Consider the following 12925-nt stretch of genomic DNA (forward strand, 5'->3'; position numbering starts at 1 on the left):
ATAGTTCATGGTTCTTTAATAAGAAAACTCAAACATGAACAAACTACAAAGCAATAAACGTGAAAACCGTAACAGTCCTAACTGGTGCATAAAACACAAAGACAGGAAACAATCACCCACAAAATACCCAAAGAATATGGCTGCCTAAATATGGTTCCCAATCAGAAACAACAATAAACACCTGCCTCTGATTGAGAACCAATCTAGGCAACCATAGACTTACCTAGACACCTAAACTGAACACAACCCCATAAATCTACAAAAACCCCTAGACAAGACAAAACACATAAATCACCCATATCACACCCTGGCCTAACCAAAATAATAAAGAAAACAAAGATAACTAAGGCCAGGGCGTGACAATCGGACGATATTGCCACTCATATTTGCCATATCTTCATATCTGGTCACCCCCAAAACCAATTCTTCCTTTGGCAGCCTCTCCTTCCAGTTCTCTGCTGCCAATGACTGGAATGAACTACAAAAATCTCTGAAACTGGAAACACTTATCTCCCTCACTAGCTTTAAGCACCAGCTGTCAGAGCAGCTCACAGGTTACAGCACCTGTACATAGCCCATCTATAATTTAGCCCAAACAACTACCTCTCCCCCTACTGTATTTATTTATTTACTTTGCTCCTTTGCACCCCATTATTTATATCTTTACTTTGCACATTCTTCCACTGCAAATCTACCATTCCAGTGTTTTACTTGCTATATTGTATTTACTTCGCCACCATGGCCTTTTTTTGCCTTTACCTCCCTTATCTCACCTCATTTGCTCACATTGTATATAGACTTATTTTTCTACTGTATTATTGACTGTATGTTTGTTTTACTCCATGTGTAACTCTGTGTTGTTGTATGTGTCAAACTGCTTTGCTTTATCTTGGCCAGGTCGCAATTGTAAATGAGAACTTGTTCTCAACTTGCCTACCTGGTTAAATAAAGGTGAAATTAAAAAATGTAAAATATTCAATTTAAGTGTACTAGAAAGTGTGTGCCCCCAGGCTTGGAGGAACGCAAAAGTAATTCCGCTACCTAAGAATAATTTAAACAACTTTACTGTCTCAAATAGCCGACCAATCAGCCTGTTACCAAGCCTTAGTAAACTTTTGGAAAAAAAAGGTGTTTGACCAGATACAATACTATTTTACTGTAAACAAATTGACAACAAACTTTCAGCACGCTTATAGGGAAAGACATTCAACAAGCACAGCACATACACAAATGACTGATGATTGGCTGAGAGAAATTGATCATAAAAATATTCTAGGGGCTGTTTTGTTAGACTTCAGTGCAGTTTTTGACATTATCGATCATAGTCTGCTGCTGGAAAAATGTATGTGTTATGGCTTTACACCCCTGCTAAATTGTGGATAAAGAGTTACCTGTCTAACAGAACACAGAGGGTGTTCTTTAATGGAGGCCTCTCCAACATAATTCAGGTACAATCAGGAAATCCCCATGGCAGCTGTCTAGGCCCCTTGCTTTTTTCAATCTTTACTAAGGACATACCACTGGCTTTGAGTAAATGTATGCGGATGACTCAGCACTATATATGCCAGCTACTACAGTGACTGAAATGACCCTTAACACGTAACAAAAATCTGCAGTTAGTTTCAGAGTAGATGGCAAGGAATAAGTTAGTCAGGTGCCAATAAAATGGACTTAGGAAAATTGCAATTGGCTCAGAACAGGGCAGCCCGGCTGGCCCTTGGATGTACACAGAGAGCTAACATTAATAATTTGCATGTCAATCGCTCCTGGCTCAAAGTGGAGGAGAGATAGACTTCATCACTACTTGTATTTATGAGAGGTATTGACATGTTGAATCGACCGAGGTGTTTGTTTGAACTACTGGCACACAGCTCGGACACTGATGAATACCCCACAAGACATGCCACCAGAGGTCTCGTCACAGTCCCCAAGTCCAGAACAGACTATGGGAGGTGCACAGTACTACATAGAGCCATGACTACATGGGACTCATTTCACATCAAGTAACTGATGCAAGGAGTAAAGTTTAATTTAAATAACAGATAAAAATACACCTTATGGAACAGTGGGGACACAAACATGGTCACAGACACATAAATACACATACATGATGTTGTTTTATTTCTTTACTTACCTACACACACACACACACACACACATACTTTTTTTCCTCCGCACTATTGGTTAGAGCCTGTAAGTAAGCATTTCACTGTAAGATCTACCTACACCCGTTGTATTCGGCGCACGTGACAAATAAACGTTGATTTGATTTGATGATACATACGCACTATATATAGACGTACACATGGATTTTGTACTGTAGATCTGTGGTAGTAGTAGAGTAGGGGCACACAGTGTGTTGTGAAATCTGTGGATGTATTGTAATGTTTTTAAAATGGTATAAACTGCCTTAATTTTGCTGGACCCCAGGAAGAGTAGCTGCTGCCTTGGCAACAGCTAATGGGGATCCATAATAAATAATAATAGCCTTAAATATGACTCCAATGGTTGCTGTTTCATGTCAACCGCAGTCTGCTATGATCTAGTACCAGTATGTACAGTAAATCTACATAAACAAACGAAAGGTTCATAGACTTTATTTACCCCCCCAGGTGTGTTGGTTCATACTTCCTGACCTTTTGAATTAAGACTCCCTCAAACGACTAAATACTACATCTGAAGCTCCAGACAAGATGCTCATTGATGGTCCCCCAAACGCCAGACCTGCCAAAAAGCAACACCAGGCAGTAAAATGTGCAGTGAATTACAGTCGTCTATATTTCAAGGATACAGCTGCAAGTGTGAAAATAATTCTCCGTCGACAGACTACATTTTTGGACATATTACTTGAAACCTAAGCAAGTCCTGTGTTCGGAATGTTAACTGTGTCCGTATGAAATAACAGGAAATTCCTAGGTACGTTTTTATTTACCTTATGTTAATGGTAGTGTGGAAATGAAATGGCCATTGCTTTTAAGGAGGAAAATGGGTCATGGAGACTTATTGAAGATATGATCGCCTCACAAATTGTCCCTTCAGTGTTTGTATCCATATTTGTGCGTTCTTTTTCGGGTATTTACTAGTGTTGACATTTACTTTTACCAAGAGAGTGACTGAACTGACATGTTTTCTTAGCAAGCACTTGACATTTTATGAGCAGAAAGGTTGCACATTTAGTCATGTTGTCACTAGCAGCATATTTCAACACAAGTGTTTTCACCAGGCAAATAGTGGCACCACACCCCCCTTTTTAAAGAGATTTCGGGGAAATAATAGGATATTCCTTCCCAGCTGTGGAGGAGCTTGGGGTGCTAGTTTAATGCCTCATGATGTTGGAGAATGTTTACACTCCACATGTGCACACACACACACACACACACACACACACCCTTAGGGGAGTTGGGGGTCCTTAGCTGTCAGAGGTATCTGTAAGAGGACCTTCACCCTGCTGGGGCTGATACACGGAGACCCCAACTCTCTGACAGCTAGCTAGCTGGTGGCCATAGTGTTTCTCGGCCTCAGCTCCAAGAACTCGGAATGGCTAGGAAAACAATTAAGAGAACCACCCCTCCTGTAACCAATCTGCTATAGTTAATACATAATTAGCCCTGGTCCTCAGGAGCAGCAGTTCCAGTCCCCTTAGCCCAGTCTATTTAATCAGCTGTTGTGAGGGAGAGTGGGGCTTGCTGCTCCAGAGCAGGGCTGCCCCAGGGATGTTGTGGAAAAAAACAAACTCAATAGGACTGACTGTCAGGGGAGGAATGCTGGCTAAAACAGTCCAGATTGACCCTCTGAGTACTCTCTCACTCCATGTAATTCATAGTCTGACGCTTATCTTTGAGAAATCTATCTTTTGGTCTATGCACTGAAGCAATACTAGACCTACATGCAGCTGGCGAGGGGAGATGATTACCATTTAACTAAGCTGATGTTGGTATGTATGTTTTTATGTAATGTGTCCTTAATTTATACATTTCTATCAAATGAACCGAGACATTAACATATATCAACGAATATAAACATACTGTATACATCAAGTGCCTTGCAAACGGAATTGTGTATTTCCGACCTCAAGCTCATAATGATCCTCAGGAAAGGTGACCCATCATGTCATGTGTCTGTTGGGAAAAGACCCAACTCCTTCACTCTACATGTAGTATCACTCTACAAAGGCCTGTCTTTAGCCAGTGCCAAAGTTAATCCATGTTGTTCCTCCATAGACCGGATGAGTGTCTTCCACCGAGGAGCTTCCAAACAGCTCCAGTAGGTGGTGTACTCATCCCATGACATTCCCACTTTTCCCCACGTGGTAAATGGCCCTTGGCTGCCGTGAAGTCTAGGAATCCAAGGGAGATAAACTCTTTCCTGGTATGATTGATGTTGTACATTTGACTCAGACAGGATGTCAATATGAGATGTCGGGTCTTCACATTGACTATGGAGGCCAGGACTATCGTGCTCGGAGTCTTGGTGAATATACTGTCGATCGTCATTACTGGAAACTGAAATGTGTGTGTGCTTGGTTGCCCATTGGAGGCCAGCTGTGATAGTGATCTCTACACACTCACTCACTCACTCACTCAAGGGCCCGTAAGTATTTCACTGTTAGTCTACCCCTTGTTGTTTTAAGAAGCATGTGACAAATAACATATTATTTGACTCACTCACTCACTCACCCTTCATTTTCAGCACTCAATGCTCTTTCCCCCTTTCCAAGCTTTAATATAAAACTCAAACATATGTCTATAGCTTGTGCTGTAGAGCTTTAGAAAGCTGCCTTCTCCATGTCCTCTCTATGGACTTACTACTTTGTTGACCTTTTTTTATGGAACCATCCCCTGTAGAATTGTATACAATTATGCTGTTGCTTGTGAATATACTCTGTGTAAAGCAGCATATATGCATGATAAACTGCAGCTAAATGCAGCCAACCATGTTTATGGATAGTTTCTCTGACCTGGCAGAAATTCTGAAAGTGCTCACTTCAGACTAAAGTATACCTAATATAAAACAACTTTAAATAGGCCTACATACAGGTACCTGCCAAAATAATGGAAACACTTGTGATACTAAGTATATTGAAAGCAGGTGCTTCCACACAGGTGTGGTTCCTGATATAATTAAGCAATTAACATCCCATCATGCTTAGGGTTGTGTATAACAATGCTGGGCAGGCCATTATTTTGGCCACCATGGCTATGCCCCCCATCCACAGGGCACAAGTGGTCATTGAATGGTTTGATGAGAATGAAAACGATGTAAACCATATGTCATGGCCGTCTCAGTCACCAGTTCTCAACCCAATTGAACACTTATGGGATATTCTGAAGCGGTGCCTGAGACAGAGTTTTTCCACCACCAATGATGGAATTTCTTGTGGAAGAATGGCATCGCATCCCTCCAATAGAGTTCCAGATATTTGTAGAATCTATGCCAAGGTGCATTGAAACTGTTCTGGCTCGTGGTGTCCCAAGATTCTTTATGTTGGTGTTTCCTTTATTTTGGCAGTTACCTGTACATCTGCACATAAGGATGGTAACATTAGGAGATAGTCCTAAAACTATGACAATCACCTACTTTGACCTTTTAGAACAGTACTTATCACTAGAGGAACAGCTCTGATACACCAACCCTAAATTCAACAACAAAGTAGGCATAACAGCATTCGTGCCTCTTGGCTCTGTAAATGTTCTTTGATTTTGATCTCGAGCATGAGTTTCAGGTGTGCCATGGCAAAGAGCCAGTGAACACTGTGTGTTATGAATGGTTTCGTACTAAGAGATACAGATACATTTTCGGCTGAATCTGGAGCAGAGTAACTTGAGTGTTATTGTGGCGAAAGGAGTTTCAAAAGCAAGGCATGCACTTTCGAAAACACCATCCGTTAGATCAGATTCAGAGATAATTCTGAATGACAATGATGTGCTGTATATGTGATGTGGAATAGATGTAAACATATTGTAATGAAGGAAATTCCTTTTTGTAAGCCTGTAATTTGAGCCATCTAAAGGGGAAACCAGATAGCAATGAAAGCCTGTGGAATACACACTCTTTTCTTGTTTGTTTATAGATAGACAGCTTGCATGGATGACCGAATGCATTAACCATATGGATACATGACCTCTGTCTCCTAACTCACACTTCAATCTTCCCACACTCGCTTCTAGCTGTTATTATTACACTGAGCAAAAAGTGAAATGAGAATGTTTGATTTTTCACTTGAGTAAATTGGCTAATCATAGTGGCACTCCTACTTCCTCTTTTCTCTAAACTGGCACGGGCACCCAGACGATGATTCGGTCCCTAAAAAGTTGTAACACTTGAAGAAAAAGTTGTCTCTTATGCTTCCCCATCGAGCCAATGTAGAGACATTGTTGTGAGCTTGTCAGTTCACAAAGGTTGCCCATTTCTCTTCTCTCTCTATCTCTCTCTCTCTCTCTCTCTCTCTCTCTCTCTCTCTCTCTCTCTCTCTCTCTCGTTCTGCCTGTTTTTATACATAGCCAAAGTACATAATTAGGCCCATAACACAGTAAAGAAGCGTTTATTCTGAAGGCACCTAACTACACCTGACTTATTGTGCAGGAATGTTGTCATGTGACCCAAATACACAGGCTGAAGGCCCCTGATTAAGAGATGGATCATGGGTAAAATGTTGTTGTACTCTGGGCCACTTCATGTGATTTTAACTCCTTGCTCCTTCCAGAGTGGAGGTGCTTTGTTTTTTGGATAGCATACCAACTTAAAAATGCACTTTGAAGAATGTGCAACCATGTTTAAGTGATAGCTGCTCATTACTGTTTCATGCTTTATCAACATTGATATAAGACAATGGAGCCTAACTCAGAGGCTACTTGAAGTGAAAGGTTTGATTCCATGGAATATTTAAGGAACAAGTACATTCATTGTGAGACTCAAATCCAGGCTAACAGATGCATAACCTTCGTGTCACTCTCTTCTAAGCCCCACTGAACTTTCCACCTCGTCCCATTGGTTCTTCTCATTGAGGCAGGGACTAGGGTTCCTTTCTCTTTCAGTGCGGCGTGCCCCTGTGCCCAGACCCAGAGAGGGGACATCTATATTAAGTCTCTGTAATTATGTAAATGTAACGTTTGTATTTATAGGCTGTATGAGCCACAAGACTCTGGCAGTGGCCCTGTGACAGATGGAAAACATTGCACTCACATTTATATTGTAAACTGCTCAGGCCTGAACTGGCCTATAGGAGAGCTGGCAAGCCATTCACACAGGGACAACTATAGCTTATGGTTGATGTAAAGATGCAGGAAGTATGGTTGACTGGTGTGATGTTACAGTATGGTGTGATGATGATACACAGATGTCAGGGCTGTTCCGTTTTCCTTTGTCAGGATAATAGACAGAAAGCCACAAGTAATTTCACTCAAAGTCAAGAATAATGTTGTTCAATTAGTTTAATATGTACATTAGAATAAACTATTTACATTATATAAAAATGTATTTACATGGCATTAATACATTTACTCAGAAAACCAAACAGAACAGTTTTAAGTCACAAGACGTTTAGCCCTTTGTCATGTTGAGATGGACAACTATTTCCATAGTTTTAAAGACCCTGACATCAAATGTTATTCAACAGATAAATGCACACACAGAACATTCAATTCTAGCCTCTGAAGACTGGAAGGCAGTTTTAGATCAAAACATTGTCTTAAAGCTTATTTCATGTTCTGTTTACAGTTATAACACTCACATAAACGTTGTTTTTTTTGCCATGAGAAAATATGGCACTCGTAGGATGCATATAGATAATCGAAGGCACTATCGTGACTATCAAAACACATCATGTTAAACAATGTAATTGTCAGATTCCAGTTGCGTCAGAGGTGTATAGGGCCAGCCTCATATGTTGACTTGAATTCACAAATGCAAACATCGTGTAATGCATGTTTAAAGCCTTTTATAGAAATATTATTCGATAAAAAATAACAAAGTAGTACCAGCTACATATTTCAAAAATAGTATTTGTATATAGAATTCGTTAATTGGTCAAGTCGGACCACGTTTTATGTTCTCATGCTGTTTTCCTATTACCCCCCTCCAAATTTAAATAAACTAAAATACGAAATACATATTTTGGAGACATCTTTCTTGATGTTGTTCTTGGTTAATTTGGCATAGTCCTCAATCGTATGTGGTTTCTCACATGTGTCGCTTCATGTGCAGCGCGAGGTGGTCGGACCTGGAGAAGGCGCGCTCACACAGGTGGCACTGGAACGGCCTGTGGCCAGTGTGCTTACGGAAATGGCGTGTCAGCTCGTCGGAGCGGGCGAACTTCCAGCCACAACCCTCCCAACTGCAATGGTATGGTTTTTCACCTGTTGAATTACACAATGGAAAAGACCATAAGTATACTGACATACAACGCAGTTCTTTGCAACACATAGAGCCAAGTAGTTCAAGTTTGCAATAAGCATAAAGAGAAAATGAGGAATATTCCTTACCGGTGTGCGTTCTGTGGTGCGCTTTCAAGTGCGAGCTCTTGGTGTAGGTTTTCCCGCATCCAGCGAAAGTGCATGTGTGAGACGCTGTGCGCTTCCTTGGCCAGGAGCGCCGACCCCTCTTTGGCTTTGAGTCCATCATCTCCAGCGGGGAGGACGGTGGAGTGAGTAGCACTCTCTGGTTGGTGGGCTGCATACCCATTCCGTCTTCATACATCCCGAACTGGTGTGCGCTCTGGTACGGGAGCTGCATCTGTTGGGACGGGTGAGAGTGAGGGTATCCCGCTGCGGAGCGGTAGCTCTGGGGGAAAGTCATGGAGTGGCACATCTGGGGCTGACACTCGGAGCTCATCAGGTCGTCTGGGCTGAGAGGCGGTGTCATGTTCCCCGCAGCCTGTGGAGAGTTGGCTAGTCTCGGCTGCTCGAAGGACATCATGCACGAAACGTTCCCCTCCTGCTTGATCTTTGGGCAGCTCTGTGGCACCATGCCCATAAGCGGTCCGTAACTGTCCATGGACGGCTCGACCTTGATGTTGTCTACAAAGTCCTGATTTGGGAAGGCAGAGGAACTGACTAGAAATCTCCCATGGATGCTGTTGCCGGAAAGCTGGTGGCAGAAGCTGCTGTCAAGCTCAGTGCGCAGGAGCTCAGCCATCAGGCTGTTGTAAGGTGGAGGTGGGCTGCTCATCTCGGGCAGCGGGTAGGTAGACTGCATCCCGGAGTGATACATGTTGTTCTGCTCTCCTAGCCTGTACTCCGTCCCGGAGGATGGAGTGTTGCTGTCTGTGCCCGTGGAGTTAGAGAGAATAAACTCCAGATCCAGGAATTTATCGAGCTCTTCTTCGTCTTTTCTGCCCATGCAGTTGTCCATGCTCTCCACCACAGCACAGCTGGAATGCACAGGCCTGTCCATCTCTCCCTTCCACCTCTGAAATAATAAAGGATACCATTAGTGAAATTATAATATAACAAAATAAAACTCTCTATAGATTTCGGCCAACTGTTTAATTGCTAAACTTCACCAACAAATATGTGTTGATTCTACATCTGGACTGAAATGCTATTTCTTTATTGTTACATAAATTGACCAACAACATGTAAAACAACCAACAAACATCTCTAAATTGATCATCCAATATACTTACATTTTCCCAGCATTTTTCCTTTTGGTTCGCAAATGTAGCGATGGATGGTAAAATGGTCCCGGTTAAGGCCATTTCCATACGTTGTAATTTTCTTGAATAAAAAACGTTATTTCTGTCTAAGAATATTAGCAAACGCGATGTAGACTGGAGTCCACACGAGAAACTATTTGTAGTAGTATAAACCACTACTTCTCACTTCAAGTACTGTTTCAGAGTCATGTGAAAGTTTGATTGGTAGGAGTTCCTATACCTTATAAATATTGTAGCTGAAAAGCTGGACCAATTGTACGAAGCGGCGGAAACACGCACTACACGTCCCTAAATTTAGCCCTATATAAAGCCAGTGAGCCCAGTGAGCGCTTGTAGTCTCTTTGCTTTTCCTCTTGCGCTCGTGCGAGCTTTAAAGACACCTCTATACAAGCCCCTCCTGCACAGAAACTAGTTTAACAAGTATAACCGTAATGCTGCGCCTGGCAAAGTCCGCCCCCTTGAAAAAAGAAGAGTAAGCAATTAACACCTTACGAATAGGGTAACGATACCGAAAGATGCACGCACGGTACGAGAGTCAAAGTTACGCATTTTGAATGAAATATTACGCAAATATTACGCGTTGTATTTCAATATAGGCTAATATTAGTACATCCCAATGCATTACATACCTTCTCCTTCAACCCGATAAAATCCTCATACACAAAAAACAAAACACACGTTTTTATCTCCAAACACATGAAAGACATGTCCAAGGCGCATGCAGGGTAGTTCTCCGAGCAGCATAGAGCATAACGCACTCCGTGTTGAAAGAGATATACTGCAGCATAGGTTATGGAGACGTTGGAAACAGTGCGTTGTCCTCTCAATTGTAGACCAATGGAGTGTGATTACAGGATAGGCTATATGGAGAGTTGGTATATGGAAAAGTTGTTATATGATTACACTTCGTGTAAAACATCTCAAAATACATATATATATAAATATATATAAAGATAACCACATATTCCTTTTATCATAGACCTTCATACACCTTTCATTTGGCAGATCAGTTGGCTCTCCCATCACCTGACCAACTCATCTCTCTCCTCCTCAGCTCATTTGCGTATCATCAGCTTGTGAGAAACCCAGTCACCCAGCGCAGCAGGCTTTAAACAACGCTGCAGCCACCAGGCGCCAAGTATGCCTACATCTGAATATTTTCACTCTTTCAAACTCTCCCGTAAACACGCGCCAAAAAAGCGTTTAGCCTCTAGGAAGCCCCATTCAGGTGCAAATAATGAGGCTGAATGAGCGGCTGCTGAGCCTGCTTTGTCCAGCGAGGTATTCACGCTGGTATCGGGGTCACTTGCGCCAGTTTCACTAACAGCCTTCAGTTAAGGATAAGGCAAACTGCAAATATCATCCTCAAATGGCATGCACTGAGTAGGATGTGGACATTCATTTTGTTATCCAAATGTCCTAGTCCTCACTGCTTGTCATTTGATACTGCCAATGTTGTTACATTCATAATAGTGCACTGCTAGTTGCAGGTGCACCCGAAGGATACCTTTCTTTTCTGACAATGGAACTGAAGTGTTTTGTTTCTTATTTCTGTGAAGTGTCAACTGTGTGCATGTGTCAAAACCATTCTCACTTTCTATCTGTTTGTGTGTTTACATAGTAGTTGGGGAAGGGCAGTACATGAATAGGCTTACCTTATCATCCACCTTACATAATTCATATCCCTCTGGGTCTTAACCATAAAGGCCATGTAATGATTCATCTGAGCTTCCCTAGTCAGCCAACCAAATATGGTCATTCCGATGCCATGAAGTCTACAAGCAGTAACCACCGCCATTAATGTTTTATTTGCCTGTTTATCTGTTGAACCTCAATTAAATTGCCAAAGCACTGGTACTAATTTTGGTTCCTTTGTGCCAGTACAACTTGGCTAACCGGTTGGCATTTCACAGTTGGGCTCTGGCAAATGTCTGACTATATTCATATTTATTTGAGAGAGTTCACAACTAACCAGTTACCCAAACATGCACGTTACCACTGCTGTTCCTCAGTTGAAATAACCCTAAATACAGCCGACCGTGGATGATCTGTCAACAAATGAGAAAAGTGATTAAAAGCCATATGGATCTGATCTGATGGTCGGATACAACTGTATCCCACAGCATGAAAGGAGCAGCAGTTACATAAGTAATTATATTGCGAACAACCACCGTGGATCTAAAGAAACATGGGTGTGTCTTTAATCTGCACTTTTTACAACCTGTTCTTTCCTCAGGCCATCTTACCTTCTGTGTATTAATTATAGGTTGGAGATCTGGGATGATGTGGTTTACACACGCTGCTCGTACATGTGTGACATGCCAACATAATTAGACAATATTTTGCACCTACTGTGACTTTCTATCAAGTCAGGTGTCGCAACAAGGTTCTAAAATAGACTGGATTCAACTAGAATTGGTGTGTTTCCTTTATTTGTACCTGCCTAACATTGTATGATCAGGAAAAACTCAAGGCCCCTGTCTGGACCCAATTCATAGTCGTGGCTTAATAATTGAGCTTCGGCGAGATTCTAGAAACATTGTTCTGCTCATCTTAACGTTTGTAGGACATTTTTTTAAAGGCTCTCGGTGGGTCACAGCACAGAAAGGTATCGGAGTCCGTGTCTTACAGGAACTCTAGGCCTAATGGATGAACATCGTCCCCAGTGGACCTGCAGCTATTTACACATCTACCTCCCCTCTCTACACTCTACACTTTCAGCCCCCCCCCCTCCCGCATTAGTAAGAGTGCATTGAAGAATATCCTTATCCTATTTCCCCTTGTTTGATGATTCAGAGCGGTTATGCAAGGGAAGCGGTTTGTTCGACGGCCAGACATTGTTTCCAGTGTATGAGAGGGTTGGTGAAAACTGCACGTCTCCCGGGTCACCTCAACCTTTTGATTGGTTTAGTGGTTAGATTGATGTGAAACATCAGTGATGTGAAGTCATATTACTGACTCGCAGAGTCCAGACATCTCTATGACAATAGAATATTGCAGTAAATAGGCTACTCGGAATGTTGCCCTTTTTTTATGTCTATCCATGAAAGTTACTATAGGAGCTCATAGATGGATATCATCCATTTTGTTGATAGCTAACAGGTACAGGTACCAGCTTTTCCCAACGGTTTCCACTGTAGTTTCCTTTAGCTTCCTTAGAATGATGTCCAGTCAGACCATTTTATCTCTGAACACCTGTTTAGGTTATAAGGAATTTCAGTGTTGCAGATCACAGAGCCAATCCCGATAGGCTGCAGTCCACTCGTATGACTA

At 42.0% G+C, this 12925-nt stretch overlaps 1 protein-coding gene across 1 annotated transcript; it reads right to left on the bottom strand.

Annotated features, from left to right (window-relative positions):
- Positions 1-8075: 8075 nt before the first annotated feature.
- klf2a (Kruppel like factor 2a) lies at positions 8076-9999 on the bottom strand. The gene is made up of 3 exons (XM_029632338.2): positions 9623-9999; positions 8481-9405; positions 8076-8354 (listed from the first exon to the last, which is right to left on the bottom strand). Exons 1-3 carry the CDS (start codon positions 9698-9700, stop codon positions 8179-8181), a joined length of 1179 nt encoding a protein of 392 aa, XP_029488198.1. The 5' UTR covers positions 9701-9999; the 3' UTR covers positions 8076-8178.
- Positions 10000-12925: the final 2926 nt, after the last annotated feature.

Source organism: Oncorhynchus nerka, linkage group LG24, assembly GCF_034236695.1.
Source record: "Oncorhynchus nerka isolate Pitt River linkage group LG24, Oner_Uvic_2.0, whole genome shotgun sequence".
Taxonomy (NCBI): Eukaryota; Metazoa; Chordata; class Actinopteri; order Salmoniformes; family Salmonidae; genus Oncorhynchus; species Oncorhynchus nerka.

Coding starts and splice junctions, on each gene's coding strand:
- klf2a (XM_029632338.2), bottom strand. CDS start 9,700: ATGGAAATGGCCTTAACCGGGACCATTTTACCATCCATCGCTACATTT. Junction 9,406..9,622: donor AGGAAAAATGCTGGGAAAAT/GTAAGTATATTG, acceptor TTATTATTTCAG/AGGTGGAAGGGAGAGATGGA. Junction 8,355..8,480: donor GCACCACAGAACGCACACCG/GTAAGGAATATT, acceptor GTAATTCAACAG/GTGAAAAACCATACCATTGC.